General features: G+C 40.1%; 1 protein-coding gene across 2 annotated transcripts; it reads left to right on the forward strand.

Annotated features, from left to right (window-relative positions):
- The first annotated feature begins 9,953 nt into the window (after positions 1-9,953).
- Positions 9,954-13,194, forward strand: dmrt3a (doublesex and mab-3 related transcription factor 3a). Of its 2 annotated transcripts, none has more exons than XM_070905124.1 (2): positions 9,954-10,353; positions 11,930-13,194. In XM_070905124.1, exons 1-2 carry the CDS (start codon positions 9,954-9,956, stop codon positions 12,940-12,942), a joined length of 1,413 nt encoding a protein of 470 aa, XP_070761225.1. In that variant the 3' UTR covers positions 12,943-13,194. The 2 variants fall into 2 exon arrangements, with proteins under 2 accessions (XP_070761225.1, XP_070761224.1); XM_070905123.1 differs by having other exon boundaries at positions 9,954-10,339; positions 11,901-13,194.
- Positions 13,195-18,760: the final 5,566 nt, after the last annotated feature.

Below are 18,760 nucleotides of genomic sequence, written 5' to 3' on the forward strand. Positions count from 1 at the left end.
GCGACAAAAACAACAACAGTTTCATGGTTCACTGTTGCTGCAGGTTTCCACACTGTAATTGAGAATACGGGTCGTTTACGTATTTTTAGTTCATTTCTAGCCTCAAAGCTGTTAAATCTTTTGTTGAAGGAAGTTCACCAGCAGAGAAAAATGCTTGGAAAGGTTCACAAATAACAACATGCAAATATTTCTAAAATTAGTTGAAGTTAATTAAGTCCCTTGATTATCAGTAATCCAGATTGGAGCAGATCCTTCAAACTAGACTTGACTTGTTGTGTATTTGTAAAGCTGTTGATGCAAAGTTGTTTTTTATTATCTACAAGACGCAACGTGCACAATAATGATATCAAAATCTTTCTAGCTTACAGAGAATTTGACGAGTGGTCATTAAGTGGCGATTAGTTAGACATTAGATATTAGTGGACGATTCTTCGGCAGTCAGAATACAGGCTCAGTGTTTGCTAAGATATATGTTTTCACTGGAATCACTGTACATCTCAAGCACCTATTTAGAAAATGTCAGGTGAAGTTTTTGCCCTAGTTTCTTGTAATTTTCAACTGGCTGACATGCAATGCATGTTGTATAAGTTAATATTAGTATTAGTTTTATTAGTTTGTGTGTTTTGTTGTCCCGTAAACCTGTTCACCCCGTCCTTCCCAGTTAGCACTGATTTAGTGATTTGCAGATTTAAAGTGAAGTAAAAGTCGTCTTTTCTTTGTATGTTGAAGCGTAACTTCACTTCACACCAAACTGAAAAGCTGTGTTTTACTGCCCTCTTCGGGCTCACCTGTTGCCACACCCAACAGTGATGTCACGGCGTACTGACACACCCTGGAGTACACTTCTACACCACCAGGTGAGAAATTAAACCACTTGAGGTCAGACAAGTAAAGACTTTCAGGGGGTGCTAAGTTACATTTAACGGTTGTTTCAACAGTATTTAAACGACTGTACTGTGTTTCAGTGTGTTGACAGGACCTTCGTCTCTTCGACTATTAAACCCAACCGATACTGGACGTTTGTGGCCGATATATATCGATATTTCAGAGTTTAAAACTCTGATGATACATCTGACGTCTTTGTTTTTCATAAACACATAAACTTTTTGATGAGGATTCTTTACATGAGCTATCTAATGGTGACGCTGTTTCCAAATTACCTCAAACGAACAATTTCCTGTTAGTCATCGGCCGACTTACACACCAATACGAATATATCTGCAGATAGACTATGAATTTATCGGTGTAGCTCCATTTTAAAACATTTTAAAACCAAATTTCTCCCAGATTTATTTATGCTTGGACGTCTTTTGAGCCTCGACACTGGAATACAGTATTTAGAACAACAATCTGATCATTTTGGAAACGAACGTTGACTGATTTCAACTGCATAGATTTCTTTTTTTCTCCGTATAAATGAAAGTGTCACTGAGTTAAAGTTCAGAGTAGAGAACGCTGAGACGTCCTCCCCGCAGGACGACGTGCGACTCGAGGGTTCGACATGAATCATGTTTCCCTCCGTCGCGTTGGCGTGTGATGAGCACCGGCTGCTTATTTATGGCGTCGTTTATACCGGAGAATTTGCATGTCTATTGTATATTTAACCCCTTCAGGTCAGGAGTTTTGCTGTGCACACAGGTTACTGTTTACAACTGTTTACTTGCTTTGGTACGGCCTCGTAGATACAGCAGAGGCTAAGGCGCTGCAGCAGTGATGTGTAGAGCTGGAACAATTAGTTGATTCATTGATTATCCAGACAGTGAATCGGCAACCATTTTGATAATCAATCCTTTTTCAACATTTTATGGTTTCAGCTTCTTAAATGTTCATATTTGCTGCTTTTTTCCTTAAATTTCTTGCTTTCTGGTGTTTTATAGCTCAAATAGCTACTCCCATTAATAATAATTAAAAAAAAATAACATTAATCAGTAATAAAAATAACTGTTAGCTGCAGCCCTTGTAATCTCTACAGTTGTGTTTTTTAACAGATAGAATACCTGGTCGCAGTGTTTCTCTGTGTAAGTAATTACTCCAAAACAAACTGCAGATGTTTTTTACTTCATGAACTAATGAAAGTTATCCTGTGTTGCCCCCTTTTGAGTTGTGTTGTTTAAGTGTTCATTAAAAAAACACCTCGGATGAGATTTTGCCAACTTTTCTGCCTTTGTGAAGCGGACTAGTACACTGCTGTACTGTACACTGTTTATGTGTTTTATGGAGATTCATTTCGAACCGCATGCTTTCAAAGTGTTTATTTGTGTTTGTGTTTGAATAAGACAGCAACAAAAGTAATTTGGAGTCTTGGAGTTTATGTCGTTACAAGTTTTAGGGAAATAAAAACGCTCTACGTGATGGAGTGTAAATGTGATGGTGTGCTGGAAACAACAATATAAAACAGACAGAGAAAATTACTTGTATTTTCTTTCTGCTGCGCTGTGGGAACATTCATTGGATCCTGCCCCATCTGTTGTAATCAATAACGTGACCATCTTGTTTTTTTATGAAACGCACTTACTCTTAATTTCATCCACCAGTGGTTTTAGAGAGAAGAATGTGGAGTTACCTATAAGACTTTGACATTATAAATCACCTCTTGAGACCAGATTGTACAGCAGTATCGATTGATCCTGATATATCACAGAAATTTACTGTCACTTCTGTTTTCAATTAAAGATACAATCAGTCAGATAATGACTTAATTGGATTTTACAGAAGATTGAGTTTTATTGCCCGGTGCTTTACGAGTTTAGTTAAGGAAGGCCATTTTATCACGGTTGTCAGGGGCGACCGGCAGCCGCTGCCTTGTCCTTCTGTAGCTGCTGCTGCTGCTGCCGCCCGGTGTACAGCGCAGGGGGGAGAAAGTGTCACAGAATTGGTTTTCCTTGAGCTGCCTCTGCCCCCATGAATCACGCCCTCCCATAATAGATAAAATCTGCCCGGATCCCCCCCGTGACACCTCCTGCTGGAGTGATGGCCGCTCGATACAGACAGGAAGTGTGGAAGAGGACGCCGTGAGCTCGAACTTAAAACCGCTTGGATATATTCATACCTGAGGATCAGTTTCAGCTCAATGGGCTCCACAGTTTTTAGTAGTTAAGTCAATTAAGTGGAAGAACGAGCAACATCTTTTCCCATGTATTCATAATGAGCTCGTCATCCTTCATATAGGACAGCTGTTTATGCCTGTAGGTTAAGCCTTTAATCTTCGCAAGAAGTCCTCATCTTCTGTTAAGTGCAGTGCAGTGAAGTTAAGTTTGCAGCAAGAAACTACTTTTTTTTTTTTGTTTTTTTTAGCAAACATTAGTTGTGTTCAAACTGTTTAAAAACTATATAATAATGCTATAAAGTACATGTGACAAGATCTACTAATGTTGGGATACAATAGATTAAGAAATATATTATGTTTTCCAAGGATTTATAACTTGATGCGTTTGTATCGTGATATCAAATTAAGACAAACATTTTTTTTGTTTTCTTTGGTTTGTTGTTTCCACCTTTTAAATTGTCTTTAATGATAAATACTTTCCCAATACGACATCATGTATTCTGCATCTGCTTGCAAAACAAATCATGAGCATCATTTTATTCACATTTTCCCCTCAACACTCAAAACAACAAAACTTCTCTGCACTGTGAGTCTGTGATGATGGAGCTCCTGGTGGATTTGCCAAGTCTGAAGAAGTTAAATCATCTGATAAATACAATATTGTCATAAAGACGCAAATCGAGAAGAATTTCTAAAATGTTTAGTGGTGATTGTCAGCGACTGTGTCCCTGACCAGCTGGCCGAACGCTGACATGTCTTCAACTATGACATTTCTAATGTATCACTGCCAATAATCTGAACCTCCACATGTGTTTTCCTGAGCATAACATTGTGGGACACAGTTATCATGTCAGAAAATCACATTGAAATTCTTGAATGTATTGAGGTAATTACAGTGAAACATGTAACTTCATGTAACTTCCAGCATATCTCCGCCCAGCTTCCATCTGAGCCAAAGGTCCAGTCAGCCACAACAGGTGAGAACAACTGTGAGGGTGTGCAGGGTAGTAAAGTGGTATTACCACAGAGTGAAAATACTCCACTACAAGTAAAACTCCTGCATTTATAGTTTTACTGAAGTACAAAAGTACTATCAAAGTACTCATTCAGAACTATTTTATATGATGGTCGTCATCAAATATTAATTAATTATTGAATCCTTTCGAAGTCTTTCTCACAAGTTAAGTGAAGAGTCGAGCGGGATTATTTCAACCCGTTTCCAACAAAACAAAACAAAGTTGTTTTATTAAATGAGTGTGAGAATCTTAAAAGACGACGTAAAAACAGATTCAAGAAAAATGTCACCTTTTTATTAAAGAAAACTCTAAAAATAGTTTTTACTTGCATGAATGCATGAAACAAATGTATTTAAATAACAATAAAATAAGATCAAATGGAGCAGATATTTTTCAAAGATCTATTTATTTACCAATAAATACAAAAAGCAGCTTCAACAAAAAAAACAGCATCTTTTTCTTTTACTTGAAGTACTTTTAAGTATATTTTGGTGCCAACACTTATGTACTTTCACTTATACGTACTTGCGTATATTCCTTTAATATTTTTAGAAAAGCTCACTGTGTATGTGCGATGCAGTTTGTGTTTTCTGACCAGTGGTGGAGGATCTCAGTGCTGTTTGAAGGACAGGCAGAGCTCCGGTCATAAACGTCCAGCCCCGAGAGCCAAGCACCAATAAACAGGCTGAACTAGACAAACTAAACCGGCTTAACAGGCCGCCGTGACGCTGTGCATCCACAACTAATCTGAGGACGTTACCCATCATTTGTCTTTACACCTGATCTGAGAACAGCACAGCAGCCTTCAGGAGGACGACACTCTTCTCCACGAGTGGCTCAGAGGCATAAATTTAGATTTTTCATCTGGCATTCAGATATTTAATATTAGAAACTGTTTTATACTCACAATTACCTTAAAGTTGTACTTAAGTACAGAGCTTGAGTAAATGTACTGTACGTACTTTACTTGGGGATTACCATTTATGTTCCTTACACCTCTGGATAAGGAGTACTTCTTCACTTTTGACAGCACGTGTATTTTATGTACTTTTATTTAATTACAGTTCTGAATGCATTATATTTGTAACCTTAAAAATCACATTTTACTGACATTTACTTGTTTTTTTAAGAAGTTAAACACAATTATCATATTAATAATTATGTTACTTGCTTCTCCAAGCCCATATTTTAAAACTGTCAATCACAAGCTTCGTATATAATGTGTCAAATTCCAAAATGTATTAGTCGAATAATTAATTTTTCAATATACATTTAGTGCTCATACGGTTGCTTCATCTTCCTTTTAGTATTTTGTGTCAATTCTCAAGTAAAGGTTTTTTTGTAGTAGCCTAAAAGCCTGCAGACGTTTCTCTTTTCCCTGGAGACTGATGGTTGCTGACGGACGTTCTGTGCTTTCTGAAAACGTCTCACTAATTCAGATGTCCGGCTAATTCCTCTGTAGGAGCTCAGTGTCCCGCCTCCCCGGGGAGACTTAAATCAGCGTTTCTGTGACAGGACTTCTGAGTGGCAGCAACGCCCCCAATCAGCACCTAATAATAACCCCACTCAGCAGAGGTCAGCTCCTCCTTCTCCTCCTGCTCCAGCTCTGGAGGGGTCCTGCTGGAGGAGTTTCCTCCACTAATATAAACATGAGTGGGTGAAATGTAAAAGTAATTGCACGTATTATTTTGCTAGTTAACACATCATAAGTTGACCTCATTAAAAATTGTGAAAATCATACAAAAATCGAGTGAAATCTGGTTATTATAGCGAATTAAAGCACAGACAACTTCTTTAAAACAACATTTCATACTAAAGCCATTGTCAGGACTCGCCACCATTCATGAAAGATGCAAAATAACTACAAAAACAGGAGATTATTAATTAACACAGTCAATCATGCTTTATCCTAATATGCTCCTCTTTTTATTTTAAAAAAACAAAAACATGAACCCCGTGGTGGCGCTAGAGGACAAGTCAGGGATCATCAAAGTCAGTGGGATTCATCATCTGGGGACCATGATATATTTCAGTTTGGACTAAAGCGGTGGTATAAAGCAGCGGACAGACTATAGAGCCATGCCAAGGCTAAAAATTATACCAACCCGGCTAAAATATGGTCAGACATATCAATGAAAAAGGAGATGTACTGTCTGTTATCATTTATCTACTCTATGACCAGATAATGCTGTTACTTAATACCTTAATAAACATGAGTGCTGTGCTGTGATCATTTCACCTGCCTCCTCAGAGAAATGGAAGAACAAACCCATAAGAAGTCTCACATGAAGGATTGTGAACAGAGGAGAGAACTATCTCTGCAGGCTCATAACATCTTTGTCAACATCTCAGATCTCCTCCTCCTCCTTTATACACAGATACCAGGTTTATTAACTGTGAGAGTAGCAGTATAAGAAGTAGCAACATTTTTATTTTACATTTATTTTTCATATATTTTGCATTAAATCACTGTAATAGTACTCTATTGTAATTATATATGTTATTATTGTGCTTTTATATAGATCAATGCTATAGCCTATCATAGTATTCTCTTTAATTTCATGCTGTATATATACTCCACAGTATTGTATTATTACTGTAAAGAAACGTGTGTATATACATATGCTGTACTATATAAATAACATTATATACTTTATTGTATCATGTTTACTTATTTATTCATACTTGCACATCATAGCTGCTGGAGTTACAATACACTTAAATAGTCTAAGGTTCTCCTCCAATTTCTTTAATCTCTTATTTTGTTTTTGATTTGTTTCATTCAAATAGATTCGAATAAATCAGTTTTCTTACCTCTCTGCACATTCACATTATCTAGTATTTTCCATGTAGTTTTCACACTTCGTACGTGACCCTTTAATAGCATGTCTACTCATCACAGGCTGTATACAGTCTCTTTGAGGTGTGAGCACTTCAGTTGTTATTTTTCTTTCCCATATTGTTTCGTGTGAATACTTTTTAAATGCCTGAAAATTGGGGGGGAAAAATTGAACTCAAGTATTTTACAAGAAAAAAGCAAATATTAGAGAAAAATAAACATGCATGATTTTGCTAAGCACTTGTTCCTCTGAGAGACTTTAAAGCTTTACTAGCTTATATTTCTAATATTTGTGATCAATAGAGCCATCAATACAAGCCAAGCCATAATGGGATTTCCTGCCCACACACTTTGGTCCAGTCTCAAAAATAGAGGAAGCTATTGTAGCTTATTAGCTAGCTGAGTTGCACCATTTAATTTTATTCAACCTCTGTCGGGAGTAAAAACTGTTCCACGAAAGAGCAATGACTCTCGGACAGTTATGAGACAGGAGTCGGTACAAATAGGCTTCGTCTTTTGAATAAACTGTGCGAACTTATTGTCTCATTAGCAACCAAGCTAGCATTAAGCTAACAAGTTTGCTAACTAGCAAGCTTGTTAGCTCAGAGACTTTTATTTTAAGCTAATGAGTTTGCTAATTCATTAGCAGCTTGTTAGCTTGTTTTTTTAGAGAGCTTTATCTTCCCTTTTCATGAACTTTTTATTGAATGAAATGGTGTGTAATGGTGAACAAAATGTCTGGGGGAAAGTAAACTGAAGGCTAGAAAGAAAAGAGAGAAGCTCCGGGAGCTATTGTGACTAAGCTAACGGTTAGCTCGCCAGCTAACTACAGCAGTTCACCACTAGCCCTGCAAGTAACGTTAGTCACTGTGTTGTAGACTTACAGTTGGTCTGTCATTTGTAGCCTACATTTTTACGTTTTTGATGTTATATTTTATTCAGGTATCATATCTCTGTTTTATATTTTATTCTTTAGGAAACACCTGTAGGCTGCTCCTTTAGTTAGCCTTTGTGGTAGTTGCATAGACTTACTGTCCTTCTAACATACAGAATCACTATATCTAATAAAGAACGTGTATTTCTAAGTAATTAAAATCTATTTTGTGTTTTATATTAAATGCAAATAGGACCTCAACGTAACAATATTTCGGCTACAGCCGTCCTGCATCTTCACCTTGCAGTGCATCAAAATGAAAAGGAAGAAAAAAAGAAAAAACAAGAAATGCCAATTACAATGCAGCCTGCAGTATAAACTTTTATTCCGGTTTGTGTTTTACTCTTTATCAACGAACAACATGAATAAGTTTATTATGCGTTGTGGTGTAGGCGTTCACCCGCCGCCTCCCACTCCCACAAATCTACTCGGCCGGCACAAACTGCAAAGCCACTCTAGTCACCTTGAAATTTCCTCTGCTATTTTCCAATTAAAAGCTTAATAGCCCTGGAGACGGGCTTCATGTGGGGAAGTTTACCGTGCTCTTATTCTCTGTAAGCCGCGCAGCCTCGGATCCCATTATTTGCTTGAATAAACCTTTTTTACGGTCAGAAATGGGCCCCGGCTTTGTCCGGTGTTATGTTTCAATGCCCTCTATTAGTCCAGCAGAAGGGACATATCAGCATCCTCGACATAGTTCCCAAAGGGCTTTTAATACATGTAGAGACCTAATCATCTAAGTTATGTACGATTGTGTAAAAGGTGCGAGAAGCAGCGAGCGTTTTGTCCGAATTAAGACTCTCAGCCTGCGGGCCTGCAGGCAACAGGGAGGGGGAATTTCCACAAATGTCCTGACTTTTAAAATTGAATTAAAGTATACACGATCTTTGAATGCGTTACGCTCCTGGTGTTAAAATGAAGCTTTTTTTGCAGAAATCCAGCCTATCTAAAGAGATCAAAATCAGAGGGTTTGACAGCTGGGATGTCACAATTCTTATATTCAACTTCAGAGAGTTAAGATTTTGAACTTACACAAGTATTTATGGATGCTATTTTCAGTTTAAATTATGTTTCTTTTTTCCATGTTGAATTGTTAAAATATGAATTTTATGCATCATATTTCTTCAACATCTACAAATTGGTTAATGTCCTGAAAATGTTTAATTGGTTGTTTTTTGTGTCAGCTGGGTTTCACATTTGATATTCAGTTGACTTTGGACTGATGGCACATCTTTTACAGTAGGTATGTATGTAAAATGTTTCATTTGGCCAGTTTTGACAGCTAGGATGTCAAATGTTTGATATTTAGCATCAGCAGAGCAAAGCAGTTTACAGACTTTACATATTTAGGTATTTATGATGCTTTTCTTAGATTAAAAGTAATGTTTTGTTTCTTGCTGAATTGTTAAAACAGACATGATATAATTTAAAATAATGAGTGTCAGCAGGAAACGCACCAACTCCTGCATTTATATTTGGTCTTTTCGCCTCCTTGTAAATGTTTAAGAGTCGTTTCTTCCTGCAGTTTGACCTCTTCTGGAGATAATGTTGCAGCTCCCCATTGATAAAGCTGTAATGTCCCTTTGAGGAATCTCATTTCAGCTTCAGGATCAAAGTCTTAAAATCTCTAAACCGCTGAAAACACATGGAGAGAATAATTGTTGCAAACCAGAATGTTTCTACTCTTACTGGGTCTTTCCTGGTGTTTCACTGATCTTGAAAGTTACCGTTTTTAAAGGAAACTCTACAAACGTGCGGGGCTGACAGGGAAACATGTGGGGTTATCTGATCCTCGACTGGCAGGTTTTCTTTTTTTTTGTCCGCCCACTTTCAGCCTCACATGGATATTTCTTGCAGCGTGCAGGCGCGTTGACGCGAGTGACAGCGTTTGGTTACTCGTCTCCATAAGTGCGTGTCAGCCTGATGCATATCTGTGCTGTCAGCCGAAGGAAAGGTGGATCCTCCAACACAAGCCAACACCTCTTATCCTCATCCTGTCATGCGTGTGGCAGAGCAGCTCCATCCGGCTCCATCTCTCGGACAACAACACTCCCGCCCCGCTCCGCCTCTCCGCAGATGTAACTTGCGCGTCCTGGAAAACACGCCGCGTCTGACAGAATGAATGGCTACGGGTCCCCCTACCTGTACATGGGGGCTCCGGTGTCTCAGCCCCGGGCCCCGCTCCAGAGGACCCCCAAGTGCGCGCGGTGCCGGAACCACGGCGTGCTGTCGTGGCTCAAAGGTCACAAGCGCTACTGCCGCTTCAAGGACTGCACCTGCGAGAAATGCATCCTCATCATCGAGCGGCAGCGCGTCATGGCGGCGCAGGTGGCGCTCCGGAGGCAGCAGGCCAACGAGAGTCTGGAGAGCCTCATCCCGGAATCACTCAGAGTGCTGCCCGGCATCGGCATATCCGGAGCCGGAGAGGGCAACCAGGGAGCCCCGCCGAGGACAGAGGAGCTGGAGCTGCGGTGGAGCAGCACGGAGCCGGTGCAGGCCGGAGCACAGACATGCACAGGTGGGAGAAACAAGCAGAGAGGAGCTGCAGCATGAAGTCCCACTTTAAATGCTTACTTTTATTAATTCAACAATTATTTTATTAGATGGAATGAAAATAATGAAAGAATGTCCACATTATGGAAAGATATTCTCTTTAGCAGAAAACTAATAATGTTAAAATACTATCATTAATGCTAGGCTGCTACTACTAATAGATAATAGAAATAATAATAAATTAATAAATCACAGGATTACTCGGATACCTCGTGAATTGTTTAAAGTTTTCAAACTTATCAGAGGAAAATTATCTTAAAAAACAAAAAGTAAATGCAAAAACAGTTTTTGGGTATTTAAATCACAAAGTGTTCAAAGTACCTTAAGATGCTCTTATTGTGTACATTTATCTCAGTGAGACAAAAGCGACTCAGACACATTTTCCTCTGTGGATGACTCACCTTTTAAAAAGGGTTAATTAGGTTTAAATCATCAAGATGAGATGAGAGCCTCAAAGGTAAGAAAACAAAATAAAAACAGACAAATGTTTCGATCACAGGACACGTGAGTCTATTACAAAGCAGACATGTCAGCTGTTTGTGCTAAAGGTCAAATACAGCTGATGTTTGTTTTGTCTTAACAAAAGCAACAAACCCCGTTTATTGAGTTATTAATAGGGATGAACATCTATTAGTTCTGGCAATATCTGTAATACATTTCTTTTTCGCCTCGTTATTATTCGAGTAGTTGTTTTTTTTGTTCCAATTGTTTATTGAAAATTGCATTATTTTTCTTCCGTTTTTTAAGAATTATTTTTATTTAAGACAACAAAATCAAAGAAAACCATTCAGTCAAAAAAAAATCCTGTTTATTATTTTGTAAAGTATGTGAGACACGTGGTTATTTTTAGAAAATTAACTGTTCTAATTTCAGTTCTAGTGTTTTTATATAATATATGATATTTATATAATATATATATATTTATATAATATCACACACACACATCGGCGTGGTAATTAACTGAATTATTGAATGTTTCAGAGTAGATTTTGGTTGTTTTTCTATATGAACTTGACTCCGATCAGCTGGCTCCTGACACACCGATCAGCTGGCTCCGGACACACCGATCAGCTGGCTCCTGACACACCGATCAGCTGGCTCCTGACACACCGAGCTGAGCGGTTGAACGGATCACAGTAATCAGCGGCGGACAGAACCAGTCGAATGTAATCGCCATATTTCTTGCAGGAGGTCAACTTCAGATGAAATGTTACCGAGCAGCGAGCGATCTGTTTACAGAATGTGGTCAAAAGGCACCGGCGGGAGATTCCTCACTGACACGCAGTCAGCACTTTGTGTTCACAGCTTCGGAGAAGAGAAAGTCAAGTAAATCCACACGAGTCGCTGTGTGTGGAGACAAGCTGACACGCCATTAATTGCATGTTACGTTTCCTCCCGAGGAGAGCTTACAGCGGGTCGCTCTGCATCAAGAGGTGCAGAATTCATTTCAGACCCCCCAGCAGAGGTCTTTCTGGGAGGCGGGGTGTTTGGTTTTATTCTGTTTCCTTATTGTTTGTTCTCTTGTCTTGCAGAGCCGACAGAGGACGGTCCTGATGAGGGGTCAGGGGGTGAAAACGGGGGGAGCTCCAGTGAAAAGGAGCAGGACCCGGTCAGCTCCCCTGAAGGCTCCAAACCAAACTCCTGCTACACCCCGGAGCCTCCAGAAACCCCCTCGCACACGGAGGAGAGCCGCTACAGCCTCCCTAAAGCCGGCAGCACTGAGAAGGAGGCCAAAACCGAGAGTCCTCAGAAGTTCCCCGTCAGCCCCGCAGAGCAGAGCGTGCTGATAGAAGGCCTCACCGGCTCCATCAGCCTGCCCTTCAGCCTCCGAGCCAACCGGCCGCCGCTGGAGGTCCTCAAGAAGATCTTCCCCGCTCACAAGCCTCCTGTCCTGGAGCTCATCCTCAGAGGCTGCGGGGGGGATCTGGTGGGGGCCATCGAGGTGCTGCTGTCCAGCCGGAGTCCTGACGGGAGCGCGCACCCGCACACCGATCCGCACCCGGACGCCCTGGTGCTGCCTTCAAACGGACACCTGTTCGAGCACACGCTGGGCTCCTACCACCCGGTGTCCTCCTCCGCCAAGTGGTCGGTGGGCTCCGCTTTCCGGGTCCCCGAGTCCCTCCGATTCACATCCGACTCCGCTTCGGGCGTGGTGTCCACCGGCCCGCTGGGTGTCCCCCTGCAGCACCCGTCCTTCCCGCAGCCCACGCGCTACCCGCTCATGTTGCGCAACTCTCTGACGCGCAGCCAGGCCAACCCCTTCGTGCACAACGACGTGACTCTGTGGAATACCATGGCCCTGCAGCAGCAGTACCAGCTCCGCTCGGCGGCCCAGTACGTGTCGCCTTTCTCCCCCGCAGCCCCCGCCGGTCCCGGGGGCTCCGTGTTCCGCAGCTCCTCCATCCTCCCCCCCAGAGCCTCCGAGGAGCAGCGCATCAGCATCCAGGAGGAGGGCTGCACGCTGGGACCCAAACCCGGCCTCTACTCCCCAGATGAGGACTACGAAGAACGCTCCGACTCCGCAGACTCCCGCATCCTGAACTCATCCACCTGAACAGATGCTGATGATGGACTAACACAGCAGCGGACACCAAAAATGTATTATTGTGAAAGGACTTCCATGTGTGTAAAGTTTGTTTTTGTTTTTGTTGGTCAAGATGTCACGCGGACACGACCACAACGGATGAATGTCAACAGACTCACCTTGTTTTGAAAATCTGTCACCTGTTTCCTGTAAGCATGTTTAGTACTGTGAAAACTTTCGATGTAAGGATCATCAATGCATGTCAAGAGTATGCCAAATAAATCTGAGTTTCCCAAATGGATCAGATTGTTGTCTTCAGTCTTACTGACTAAGTTATCGATTATATTCCAGATATTATTGATGGCTGAATTTAAAAACACATTGCTGATCTATATATATATATATTGAACAAAGTAGGATGACCTTGGTTTTGGTCCAGTGTGTTCCATCAATTCTGCACAAAATGAATGTTCGACAGTGTTGGAAGAAGTATTCAGATCCTCTACTTGAGTAAAAGTATTATCAGCAAAATGAATTTAAAATGTCAAAAGTAAAAGTACTCATTCTGCAGTAAAATGGTCCCTGTCAGTGTTTTACATTCTCTCTGCATGAATGTGTTTGTTGCATTTTACTGCTGTAGATGTTTCAGGCTGAGCTCATCTGAACTACTTTATATACAGCTGACTAGTTTCATCCACAGAAACGCAGAAGACCATGATACGTTTGTCCTGTGAGAACCTCTTCTCTCTAACAAGTCAACTTTTCATAAGAAAAGCTGTTTTCAGCTTTGTGACGATGCATTTTACAGCCGATTTTAAATAGTTTATTTATCTTAAGAAGAAGGAGAAGTTAATCCTACCGTTCGGAGATACATGGTTTTCACCTCTGAGATGTAGTGGACTTAAAGTACGAAGCTGCATAAAATGGAAATACTCAAGTCAAGTATAAGTACCTTGTACTTAAGAACAGTACTTGAGTACTTAGTTACATCTGCTGATGTTCAGTAATCTATTGGTCCAATGCAGAAAAGAGTGAAATCAATAGTGTCAGAGTATACAGAGTTGGCAGTTACCTGTGCAGGTGTTAGTGTAGGATTAGACATATTGGTTAAAATGTAAAGAAACTAACAGTGAAGCTGTGCAGTGTAGAGAGTCGCCACAGCTCCGTCCTGAACTGCTGATAACTGAGGACACAAGACTCAGCCGTAAACAGACCACAACTGACTTCTTTTATGTTTAATATCGATTCCGAACACGACATTTTTCAGCGTCCTGATTCCTTTAGTGCTGAAGCAAAGAGCTGCATCTTTTATTGTGTGTTGTTTTGCTGACAGCAGCACTGATAACACGGCTTACAATCTTAATTAATAATCACTATAGCTTTATGTCTTGATATCTGGATAAGTGCAACAAAAATAGACAAAGTCGACGTATAGATTTTAACCCTATTGGTTATTTCACTTTTCACCTTAAACACACATTTGTACAATCGGATCTTAATCATTAAAATACATAAAACTGGAGCCACCTTAAATAAGGATTCACTGGCTTTGCATCACAACATTATTATGATTATTATGATGATGATTATTATGATTATTATCAATTTACAAATGCAATGGCACTATTTTACTATTGGGATTAAAACTCTTTTAACTTTTGATAAAGCAGTGCAGACACTGATTTTAGTTCACCCTTCATGACCTCCCTGAGTATTTTTTAGTTGGAGTCCCTCTTGTTTGGTTTAAACCGCTCAAATGCTGCCATCTAGTGGTGAAATTCATCCACGTCATGTTTCCATCACAGAGCTCATGTCTGCCCATAAAGACTGGAGGTTTGGAATAGCAGTAGATATATATGTTGTATATATAAATTAAATAAAAATAAAACAATATAATGAATGTTTGTGTTTACAGGCAGATCCACCTTCAGCAGATTTTGTTCGTCCCGCTGCTCCTCGCCACTTAAAGTCTCATTTACCTTCCTTTTGTGCAGAGCAGCACAAAGACCTGCTGTCCATAATCCATAATATATGATGTTACTGTTCTGTTGTTTTTGACATAAAACAGATCTAATAAAATCAAAGTCTCAAAATAATAAATTAAGTTCATCAAAGCAGCAAAATAGAGAGAAAGAAAAATCCCCATAAAGATATTTTAGGAGGGAGCTGAGAAACTGGGGAAGGGACAGTTTTTATCTTTAATTTGTCTGCAGGGTTTTCATCCCAAACCTTGCTCAAGGGCACCTCAGCAGAGCATGTATTTTATTACTTGTTATACAGTTTTACCAAACCAGTCCAAGTGTTTCTAATTCTCTTTATGAATATATTCTTTCTCTGCCTGTTTTAAGGCTGTTTTCCTCATTGAAATGAGGTTCCAGTCTGCCACCTAGTGGGCCAAATGTGTATTTCTTTACTATATTATGATCAACCTGTACCAGACCACTGGGGTAAAAACATGGAATCAGTTCAATACTGACTTATGTAGTCTTGGAGGCACTGTTGTATTTAGTTTCATCCATTATGAATTATGGTTTTAATGATTGAATTCCTCATTTTATAATGTCTATGTATTTATATCTTTTATCTCAGCAATTTTGTATATATTTTTCTGTGCTGTGAGTGACACTATTACCCGAGCCAAATTTCCTCTCAGGGGTAATAAAGTATATGTTATCTCGTTTATCATCCATATTTTATTACAACATGTGTGTAAGAGCAGCTGGTGAAGCTTCATTAAATAAAGCAGAAACTGTTGATATGAATTTTATACATTTTCAAATCAACATTAATCTTTTAAACTTGTCTAAACTCAGTCTATTCATTATCTTTTATAAGATGCATTTCTTGCAGGTTTACGTAATATCACAATGAAGCCTAAAGTAATGTCTTCCAGAGAGATGTTTAAATTTAGTTTTTTTCTGTGTACTCCCCTCAAATAAATATGTCCGATCAACATTTCCGAATAAGGACACACATCCTCGTTTACCACAAAACGACAGCTTATTAATGGGTGAAGAACTGAACAAATAGACATTAAAACAAATCATTGATTTATGAGCAACTCTGTAAAAACTCTGGATGTGACTTACATTTACTCAAGTAGTGTACTTAAGTACAAATTTGATGTACTTGTACGTTATTTGAGTATTTTCTTTTCATGCTACTTTATACTCTTTACTCCACTGCTGTGATTTGACAGCTTCAGTTGCTTGTTACTTTACAAATTAAGATTTTTGCAAACAAAACACATGAAGAGCTTCTAAAATATGTATAAATATGATGTTTTCTTATAAATGAACTACTATTGTATCTAACAATATATACAAATACATCAGAAACGATCAGTTGATTGACAGAAAATGAATGGCAGCTATTTTGATAATCGTTGAAGTCATTTTTTTTTCATGCAAAATATTTCAGCTTCTCAAATGTGAAGATTTGCTGCTTTCCTCTCAATAATTTTGATCAATTTTTTAAAGTAATTTTGAAGTATGGACTGTTGGTTGGACAAAACAAACATTGTGAAAGTGTCAGTATTTTCAGAAATGTTGCCGTCCACAGCTGAAGGACACGTCCTCCTGTTTGTTGCACATGAGCCAGGAGAGGTCGAGGTGTCAGACAGAGACAAATGTCGTCCCGCCTGGTTTAGTATTCAGCTGCATGTGTTGTCGGTCCATCAGAGGCTAATTAACATAACAGGATCCCCAGTGATCCCACTCTGCTCTTCTGTCTACACACAGCTCCTGTTACACTTTACGACCCGCACAGCGGGACACTTCCAACAAGATGCTGTTGTTTCAATCAGCCCCAAAAGTAAACTGGACAGTGAGTGAGAAAGTGTCATTATGTGTCTGTGTCGTTCTCCAGGTTGTACCCACTAAAAAGGGGTTACAGTCAAAGATCAGCCAAAGCCCACTGAGGGATTTAAACATTAAGACAAAGAGCCAGTGACACTATATGCTCCACAGAGATTTGTTTTATAACTACAGATGGGAAGTTGGAGCTGTAAAACAAACAAATGAAGTTAATTTATCTGTGCAAACTCCTAAAAGATCCCCACACATCTACAAGGACCCTTGAAATCCCTTCACTAATGCCTGGAACCCCTTTAAGGATCCCTACACAGTACATCTGGACCCCCGAAATGACTTAAGTAACACCTGGGATCCATTCAAGGAGTCTTTTATTAATGCCTGGAACATCTTAAAGATTCCCTGACAACTCCTTAAGGATCCCTGGGCAGCCTCAAAGACCCCTGGAACATCCTGAAACATCCTATAATGGACCCTGAAAACTCCTAAAAGATGTCCAGACTCCTGCAGCAACCCCTGAAATCCTTGAAATAATACCTGGAATCGCTTCAAGGATCCCTGGAAACTCCTCAGGGATTCTCGGACCCACTGTAAAGAGACCTGGAATTCCTTCAATATTGCCTAGAATCCTTTCAAGGAAGCTCCTCACAGTCCCCTTCAAAGGCTTCTGTAATAATTCCTGGAATATATTCAAGGATCCTTGCAAACTCCTCACAATAATGCCTGGAGCCCCTTCAAGGATTCCTGGAAACTCCTTCAGGATCCACATGCCCCTGCAAAGACCAGAAAATAGTTCAATAATGCCTGGAATCCATTCAAGGGATCATGGAAACGCCTTGAGTATTCCTGGGCCCCATCAGAAACCCTCAATATTGCCTGAAATCCCTTTAAGGACCAAAAGACCCCTGCAAAGACCCCTGAAATTCCATCAATAAGGCCTTCAAGGATTCCTGGAAGCTCCTCAAGGATCACCATACCCTTTCAAAAAACCCTTCATTCAAGAGTGCCTGGAACCACTTCCAGCATCCCTGTAAACTCTTCAAGGATCCCTGGAAACCCCTGAAGGACCTCCAGACCTCCGCAGGGACCCTGACACTCATTCAATAATGCCTGGAATCAATATAAGGATCCATAAGAACTCCTAGTAGATGCCTCAAGGATTTCTGGACCCCCCCAAAATAGAGCCCTGGAACCACCTTAAATACTCATAACCACCTTAAAGTCCCCTTGATCCCCAAACCCTCTGACATACCCGTGGAAGGTCCTAAAAGATCCCTGGAAACCCCTTCCAGGACCTCTGGAGGCCCAACACTAGCTGGGCCTTAATGAGCCCGCGGACACAGACAACACATTTCACCTGGAGGGTCCAGCTCTGTGCGGATCCTCCTGTCCCACCATCCAGCCCGCTCTCGACATCAAAGCATTCCTGATGTGGAAACGGCAGCCCGGGGTGGCCGGTCGTAACCTCCGTAATAAATTAAGACGAAGTGGCAAATAAAGCTGCACCTGCAGGCCTGACGTCTTCACCTCCAACACATGGAGGAGCCGTTAGGAAGAAAAGACCCCAAAAAACAACAACATGGAGGGACGTTTTAGAAGACAAAAGTTAAGTGTTTCTCCGTTTAATTAAAGTCTAAATCTGTGTTCAACTCCTGTGTTAATCTGTAATAAAAAGAAGGCATATAATACAAATTTACACAATTCAATGGCGATAAAAAAGCCGTGACGTAGTTTATGTTAGCTAAAAGCTAAAGTGTCATTTAGCTAGCTTAACTGTAAGCTAGGAAGCTAAAAGACGCGGTGTGTTCAAGAATATACATGTCATAAAAAGATGAATAATAAGCCTTAAACACTAAATTAATCCAATATTGTTGTGCAAGAGCTAAATCCTTAGGTTAGGATTGTTTTCATTGTAGAGAAAGCTACCGTTAAAAGAAAGAAAACTCACATCTCTGTTCAAGAACATTACAAGAGGCTCACTAAAAAGCTCCCCAAAATTAATAACGAATTATAGTGACACCATAAAAAGTAAAAAA

This window comes from Enoplosus armatus, chromosome 4 (genome assembly GCF_043641665.1).
Source record: "Enoplosus armatus isolate fEnoArm2 chromosome 4, fEnoArm2.hap1, whole genome shotgun sequence".
Lineage (NCBI taxonomy): Eukaryota > Metazoa > Chordata > Actinopteri > Centrarchiformes > Enoplosidae > Enoplosus > Enoplosus armatus.

Coding starts and splice junctions, on each gene's coding strand:
- dmrt3a (XM_070905123.1), top strand. CDS start 9,954: ATGAATGGCTACGGGTCCCCCTACCTGTACATGGGGGCTCCGGTGTCT. Junction 10,340..11,900: donor GAGCCGGTGCAGGCCGGAGC/ACAGACATGCAC, acceptor GTTTCCTTATTG/TTTGTTCTCTTGTCTTGCAG.